Here is a 9,019-nt window from a genome sequence, read left to right as displayed (position 1 = left end):
CAACTTATTACTGCAATTCATCGACAAGTAACACTAGACCATATCCACCACTTTGTTTGGGAAAGCAAGTTTTTAAATCCCAAAAATCTATTGAAAATAATATTTCTACTACAACCTTCGTACTACTCACCCTTTCGATACTCTATTTATAAAACTAAATTGAATAATCTTTCGTACAACTCATTTTTTTTTTTTTATTTATAAAGTTATACTGAATATGTTTTTTTGTGATACACAAATAAATATATTTGTCCTAATTTTATAAGTACAGGGATGCATTGAATCTGCTGACTTGATAAGCGTAAGTTTGATTATATTCAGTCGATAGCCATGTGATTACTGTTTAACCCAACATGACGTAAAATGTAAAATATTTTGATTTTTGAAGCCTATACGAATCACGTGCAATGCCTAGCCCACCTCCCATCACGCAACCCAAATCGGCAGTTGCGAAATTCAATAAAAATGCGTTGCTCAAATTTCAAAAAATTACACCAACACAATAATAATTATTCTATCCCCCGAAATAAAAAAAACTAAACAAAGAAAAATAAAAAAACGTTTCAGATTGTAAAATTAGCATGATGATAATAATAAATAAAAAGAAAAAGGAGTCCACGGTTAGCTCGGCGGTGAAGACACGTGTCTCTTCTCTCTTTATATGACGTCAGCAGACCCGAAAGTGATGTCCGTACATTCCCTCCTCTGTCGACGGCGGCATTTGTTGTTGCTGCTGCGGTTGATGGATCATTTCCTTCTGTCGACGGAGCTCCATAACTTTCCGGTGAGAATTTGAGTGCTGTGTTAACACAAAAGTTGGACTAGCTGCGGGGCGGTATTCCGGAACTAGCCGGCCTGATTTGTACCTAACTCCACAAGCATTGCAGAGTGTTTTTGGGCCTAGAGGACCAGTTCTCCACTGCGGCGTCTTCTCCGAAGCGCAGTGTGTGCATCTCCGTGGCACATCTTCGTCCATTGAAGACGACCTTTCTCTGGTATATACTGAACTCTCCTTGTTCTTCACAGAAGTAGTAGCATTAGAGTTCTGTAGTGAGGATGTCCAGCTTGAAGTAGAACGAGAACGTTTGCTTCTCGACCTTCCATGAAACGACGCAGTATTGGAAGTGATATTCATCGTTCCGGTTACGGAATTAGCCGGAAAATTACTAAACGAATCTTCTACAAAGTTCGATAACCATTCCAACTCCGCTACATCATCACTCTGCAACGAAAAAAAATAAATAAATTAATACTACTAATTAAAAACAGCTATAATTGATGTAAACTAGTCCGTATTGATGAAAAAAAAAATTCTTACGGGAACGCAGAGGTTATCAGTGAAATCGTCGGAAGAATTAGGAAGAAGAGCATCGTAATAATTGGCGGGTCCGGCGGCGGAGGAGTTGTGTGAGTGAGGTTGATGGTGGTGGTTAGAGTCGGTGTTGTTGGAGTTGTTATTAATGGAGAAAATTTCGTCGTTAGAGAAATCGAGTAGATCATCGATACGAAACAAGTCAGGTGCAGAGTGCAGACCGTAGACATCCATTATTGTCGACGACTCTCCGGAGCTAGTTTCTCTCTCTAATAATAAGAGAAGGGGTTTTAGAGAGAGAAATAGAGTGTGAGAGTGAGGGTGAAAAGTGTGATAGTAATAGATATAAAGGAGTAGAGTGCAAGTGAAGGTTGGCAAGAGGGGAGACAAAACAACGTGAAGAGAAAATCACCAGTTTTCCTCGTGATATTAGGTCACAACTTTACTTAAATTATTTCATTTTTAAATTAGTAACTATTTCTATAAACGATTTTATAGTCTTAGCATATTTACATGAGAAAATCAATGGAGTATTGTTGCTAACATGCTGATTAACAAGAACACAAAAGATATTTAAGCTCAAGCAAGTCATTTACAGTTTCAGTAAATGAATTGTCATAATAGGAAAAAGGATGCACAAATGTAAGGTAATTAAAGTTTGAGAAGGAGTATTATATTAATCACAAATTGTGATGAGTTAGATTGATATTTCATTTTTCTTTCTTTGATTATAAGTCATTGAAATGGAGCTTATTACTAATATTTGTGACTCGTTGTTTTTTGTATATTCGATAGAGGATTAAGGCGAGGTTATATACATCGGCGCACCAACTTAATTTTCGAAAAAAATCTGTATATCTATTTTAAAAAAACGTATAGAAATTAGAAGTTAAAGATATCACCTCTAGATTAGGATTCGAACTCCACTTAAACTAAACATGTTTTGGGCAATGAATTTTCAATTTCAGTAGTCATCCTCTTTTCCATCAAATAATAGAGCCGTTAATTAAATATATATTTACTTTGAACGAAATTTTCTAATATTTTTTTCGTTTTATAATAAGAGATATTTTTAGCTTGAGAAAACCTAAAAATAGAGAAGTGATTTTGACTAACTTACCCCTAAACCCTAATCAAAGGAAAGCTAATTAATGGGTTTTGTTTATTTAAACAAGAGTAATTTTGAAAAACTAAGATCAAATCATTCCTAAAATTTCAAAACACTACTTTTTAAAAAATAAAATAAAAAAAAGTTAATCTTCATTTATTTTGGAACGAAGAGACTAACTGATGAACAAATAAAATTCTTAAACGTTTGATATTATCGATTTATTCTAGCTGTTATATGGGAAGTTTCTTAATCACTGCAAATGACAACGTAACTTTCGAAATTCTATGACTTAGATTAGAAATTTCCTTCAAACGTACTATTCTGGAATGATTTTACAATTACTTTTAACCCAGAATAATTAGAGAGTTAACTTTAATTTTGATGATCATCCAATTCTCTAAGAATTTATATAAGGCTATACTTGTAATGAATATTTGATCCAAACTAACCTTTCTCTAAAATATTGCAAAAAGTTATCCATTTTTGTAATTTTTTTTAATCTTGCCTTTTTTTTAGAAACAAAGAGAAAATGTGTATGAACAAGCTAAAAAACAAGAAAACGGACTTTTTCATTAATTTTGCTCATATGAAAATTTTATTCAATATATAATTTAGAGAAAATGTACAAGTACCCCCTCAATCTATTCCCGAAATCTCGGAAACACACTTATATTATACTAAGGTTCTATTACCCCTGAACTTATTTTATTAGTAATTTTCTATTCCTTTTTAGCCTACGTGGCACTAGTTTGAAAAAAAAAGTGAACCATTGTTGGGCCCACAAGATAGTGCCACGTAGGCTAAAAAGAAGTAAAAAATTATTAATAAAATAAGTTCAGGGGTAATAAGATTGTATAAGTGTGTTTCTGAGATTTCGGGTTGAGGGGTACTTGGGCATTATCCCTATAATTTATAAGAAATAAAAGGCTATCCTTATTTTATTGACCTATTATACTGGCACGATCCAATAAAAAAAAAACTTATATATGTCTATATATATATCCTTTTATTTAACTTTTTAGAGCTCAAATACAAAATCTTAAATTCAAAAATAGAAGAATTTCGATCAGTTTTTGCTCTAAAGAGTTAGAAAAAATAATAATTTAATTTTTCTGTAAAAAGGAGAAAATTTTTTAACTGATGGATGGAGAAATATGAGATTAGTTATTAATCAATTGATTGAGAATTATTAATAGAAATTAATTATAATAAAGCGATAAACATTTTTTTGTATCTCAGGCAGTTAGAAGAATATATATTATAAAAATATATTAATAATTGTTAAAATTTAATTTTATATCGTTAATATGTTTGAGCCGTATCATGTTACAACCTTTATCGGTGTGAAGGTTGAATAGAAAAATAAATAAAAATGTATATATGAGTGCATGGTTGCTTTCATGAGTAATTTGATGAAACGATTGTGGTCCTTCCGTGCTAGTGAGTAGTGACCACTGCACTTTCTTCAGATACGGACATAACATTTTTTTCTTCTTTTCTATTTTCTCTATTAAATTAATTATTTCCTCAATTCTTATCCACAATCCTTTCTCACTAATGTTTTTTACCTCTCCAATTATACAATTTTTTTAGCTATATATTGAGTAATAATTGTCGAAGAAAGAAGAAAATCGATGATTGAAACAGGTTCAACGCAGCTGACTGACATGTGTGCAGATAGGTCAGTCAGCTGCGTTACATCTGTCCCAATCGTCAGTTTCCATCTTTTTCAACAATATAATAAATCCTAACAAATTTTTCTCCCTCTTGATCACGCACATAGTTGAACATGAAACATTCAATCAAATTAACTTCAAAATGTAACTCACATATTATATACATTGCATTTGTATTTGATCAAAAAAATTATACAAAATACTAACATTTTTTTCCTCTCTTGATCATAATACAAATAGTTGAACAGGAAACATGAAATGTAATTAACTTCATTTCTACTTCTTAACATGAATCTAACTCACACATTAAACTAAAGCATAGGTGCTGGGCCAAAAGTTTTAGTTGGGCTCCGGAGGATTTTTCAAGTTTATATAATGAGAGATTAAATTCTCATCCTTTTGCCTTTTTAATACTGTATAAAAACGAATCTTGAATCTAACTCAATCTCAAAAGCTAGCTTATAAAAGAAGGATTTTCCAGATTCATATGAGGAGACCAAACTCCCAATTTTTTTTCCGATACGAAAATTCTTAATACTTTTGTTTTGTTCTTGAAATTTGACTAATCTAAATTCGCAATGGATACGAACCATTCAAGCGTTGGTTTTTCACCAAAAATTATTCCATATGAAATATTAGAAATGAAAACCTCTCATTATAGAAGGGGGCAGAAGTTTTTTCATTTTTCTCACATTAATTACTTAAGCACTTGTTATGTTAATTTTAGAACCAAACATTTGTGGTTCATTTTCTGGGGATTCCTTTGGAGTGTAGTGAATATATGAGCAGAGGAATCATGAATAATTTAGTTCCATGGGTATCATTTCCTTTTCTTTATTGTACTAAAATTTTATATTCAATTCCTATCACTTTGGTATATATATATCTATATAATAGTAGTAATAAATAATTTAAAGAAAAGAAGATCTGGAAAAAAAAAAATTAAGAAGAGTAACACAGTTGCAGAAAGCACACTGGTTTGCCTCCTTTGTCATGTGACCATTTAATCAAATCACATGACCAATCAATTATACTATACATACTTATACTTACTACTAATAAATAAATAATCAATCCACAAGAAAAATTAAAAAAAAATTCTTTTATTTGCCCCTTGTCGGTGCTCACTCTTCTTATTCTTCTTTAATTTAAATAGAATATGTAAAATAAAATCTTATTAATTTTTGAATATATTGATTTAGATTTTTTTAAATTCACCAAAACCTCCCGTTTGCATGTATTTTCCTACATTGGCTGCTAGTTGCATGGATTCTCCTTATTCCCAAAAATAAACTAATTTATTATTCTTCCCGTTATGAATTAATTAGTAGGCTCACATACTCCATACTATTATATCAAATTTACTTGCATATACTATTTTCATCAATTTATACAATCAACTTATAAAACAAGATAGAAAATATTTAGATAGTTAACAATCGTGGTTTGGTGATAAGAAATTAATGTAAACCATATGCTATAATCTAGATATTAAAAAATATGTTTGTAGTAATTACTTCTTTTTCAGTTTCAATTTTCTAATCTTAAATTAAATAAGTATTGAATATACTAAAATACCTTTTGAATTTTATAGTTTTAAATATGTCATGTAAGATTATGGTGACTTTCACTTTTAATCCGTAACAAAAAGAATAACATGCGTCATTAGTTAAAAATATTTTAAACTTTAAATTATTATTTTTTACCAATAGTAAATGATTTATAGCCACATAGATGATCAAAAAACGCTCTATATCACAAATTTTAAAAGTCCTTATCTTTTTCACATATTATGTGTCAAACTAATAAAATGTCATAATTTAAGACGAAGAAAATAGTAAATATAAAAAGTTACTAATTTTATAGATATAAATAAATCAAGACAGACGGAATATTATAGATTGAGTAGGGCCTCATACGTGGTGACAGTTGGCTCCAGCTAGGTGGTTCTGACTTTACACTATGATCGAACGAGTGATGTAATGCCATTAATGATGATTTTTTTGGAGAATAAAATTTGTTAAATCTCATATAACAAATTACAAGTGAAAAAAATAAAATGAAAGGGGCAGTTGGTACTGAATTTGAGGGTGAAATAAAATTTACGTACGGTCCGTACCTCTATAGAGGGAGCTAGGCAAAAAGTTTTTTCCTTTATAATAGAGTTTTTAGTATTATATTTGTTACTACACTTTTACTATTATACTTACTAGACAATATAGCAAAAGAAAAAAAAAAGGGGGGGAAAATAATAGACAAAGAGATGATGCATCCAACTTGTCATTGTTTTGTCATTCATGACAAACCTTTCTTTCATTTATTTTATAATCATGGTGTTTAAGCATGTCCCATCTAATTTCACAAATACGAAAAATTAAATTATTCAGTGCTTTATAATTATCTACTAAAATTTCAATATGAATTCTGAATATTCAATTCACTTAATTGGCTACTAGGTCACATTTAATGTACAAAAAGCTCAAAAGTTTTTTTAGGCCATTAATTTGGATTTCCTTAGCCTCTCATTCACTCTATGAGAATTACATTAATTACTAATAAAATTATTGTTAAATACAAAATTCGAATTTATAAAACTTTTTCTTAAAAATACTTAACAGTATAATCTTACGAGTGAGGTCTAAATATTACGAGTGAGAAAAAGAATCCAATATGGAGAGAAAGAGAGATGACAAGAGTGTGTCAGTAACACATTGGGAGAGAGATGGATGAGACAGTACTGAAGCACGTGACATGCACGGAAGAAAGGATACATCAAAGTTTTTATTTTTATTTTTTTAGAAAATAAATAAATAAATCTTTTGGGTAAAAGGGGTGGGGGGATGTGCTGATCCCTAAGCAAAATGCTCGGCACGTGCATCGTCCATGTGCATCCTTTTTTTAAAAACAATTAAATATATTTATTTTAAAATTAAATTTTTGTGACTTTGGATATTGGATAATATTCCGTCCTTGAGGGGCGGATTCGTGCATTTACATTTCATTTTATACCACTTAGTTAATTTTATAAAATAACATATTTAATCTAATAGTAAGAATTTAATTTTATAATGGTTATTTTATTCTTTAATAAAATGATTTATAACTATATATATGTTATAATTTAAGTAATATTACGAGCTTCCAAAATACTTTTTTCTTTCTTAAACTTTGTATTAAATCAAATTATATCACTTAAATAAAAATAGAGGGAGAAGATATTATCTACCCATTTTCGGTAAAAAAAATAAAAATTATCTGTTTCATATTAGTTGATCACTTTCTTTTTTATATGCATATTAAAAATCATAAATAAGAAAGAAAAAAATTCCAATGCATACCTTAAAATTTTTTGGTAAATTTTGCAACAAATGTGAAAATTTTTAATTTTATGTCACTTTTGACCCACCAAGAAAAGATAAATTTTTTTTTCCATGTTTTACCTTCAGCTTTCAAATCATTTTTTCAAGACATTACTCAATAGGGGAAAGTCTAGTAAAATACATTATATCAATCATAATTTTTTTGATAGATATATCAAATCAAAGTGTGACAAGAATAACTAATACGAGACAGAGGAAGTGCATATACAATAATTATAGATACTTTAACTGTTTTTATTTATGTGTCGTCCTTATTAAAAAAAATATACGATTCTCAGTATTTGTCATTTCACCAAATCTATGCATAAATGACAATATTTTTCCTATTTTACACCTGGAGAGCTATTAACTTTGAAAGTATAAATTTAAGCAATATAGAAAAACTAAATGATTAATTCATGTCAATTAGTCAATTTAAAATCAAAATAAATTAATTTATATTCATTTATTGAAAATTGACTTTGAGAAAATATTTTTAAAAAAATTATAAATTTTTAAGAAGCGTAGAATCCAAATTAATGACATATAAATAGAAATGAAGAGAGTAACATCCATGTTCAATTATTTTAGCGCCAATATTTATGTACACGAGTTGCTAAGCTTTGACAAAATTGGAACTTAATTTTCTGTTCTAAGATAATTAGCATCGATTAATAGTTTCAAAAAAAGAAGAACTAACATGTTATAATTAGCTAAAATATATACTATAAGTTTATGCTATCAATGTACATAAATTAAAACCATTCGCAAAATTCTTCCTCCGACCAAATGGTTTAAGATCCAAATGGATAAAAAAAAGTAGTAGCTTGGCATCTTCAGAGTTTTGTTCTTCTCGATATACTATAATGTTGGCAATATTTTGATGCCATTATAAAAAAAAAAAAAAAACTGTATCAGTGACAGATCATATATTAGAAAGTAACGAGTCTCATTTTTTCAGGTTACTTACTACTTACTAGTTCTACATTAAAAAGAAAATGTCATTTGTGCTCAAGTATGAACGAGAAAACACACACTAAAAAAAAGGGTCATTTGACAGACCATATATTAACAAGGCTGGCAAATTCACGTGTGCCCATATGGAGATGCCACTATTTTCTGCATTTCAAGTTGACCTTCTATTATTTAAAAACTGATTTGATACACAAAACAATGGCCTCGGCACAAACCTCCACCCCTTCGTAAGGGAAAAAAACTAAGTGCTGTCTTTTATATTTATTTTTTTGTTAACGCAGATGGAAATCTTAAGCAACACAAAGGTCAAACAAACTCTTTAGTTTCTCAGTCTAAGACAACCGTTTTGTATTACTTTTTTAAATGTTCATAGTTTACACTCGTACCACTTTATTCACAGTCCACAACGAAACTGCAATAGGAAAAAGCCCAGTCTTCCCTAGCTATACACCGTTTCTCAAAAAAAATACTGTTGGCATTTTGAAGCAGTTCATCTAAATGTCAAAGTGGAAAATTTGTTTGAGCTGCTACAAGCATCAGTATCATATCGATAACAATAGATTAGAAGATCTGTGCAGTATCTATC

The 9,019-nt window shown here is 29.7% G+C and overlaps 1 protein-coding gene across 1 annotated transcript; it reads right to left on the bottom strand.

Moving 5' to 3' along the window:
• Positions 1-455: 455 nt before the first annotated feature.
• Positions 456-1,667, bottom strand: LOC101267350 (GATA transcription factor 4). The gene is made up of 2 exons (XM_004229730.5): positions 1,319-1,667; positions 456-1,222 (listed from the first exon to the last, which is right to left on the bottom strand). Exons 1-2 carry the CDS (start codon positions 1,544-1,546, stop codon positions 668-670), a joined length of 783 nt encoding a protein of 260 aa, XP_004229778.1. The 5' UTR covers positions 1,547-1,667; the 3' UTR covers positions 456-667.
• Positions 1,668-9,019: the final 7,352 nt, after the last annotated feature.

This window comes from Solanum lycopersicum, chromosome 1 (genome assembly GCF_036512215.1).
Source record: "Solanum lycopersicum chromosome 1, SLM_r2.1".
In the NCBI taxonomy this organism is placed as follows: domain Eukaryota; kingdom Viridiplantae; phylum Streptophyta; class Magnoliopsida; order Solanales; family Solanaceae; genus Solanum; species Solanum lycopersicum.
Note: the sequence above shows the minus strand (reverse complement) of the source record. Positions and strands in the feature narration are given on the sequence as shown.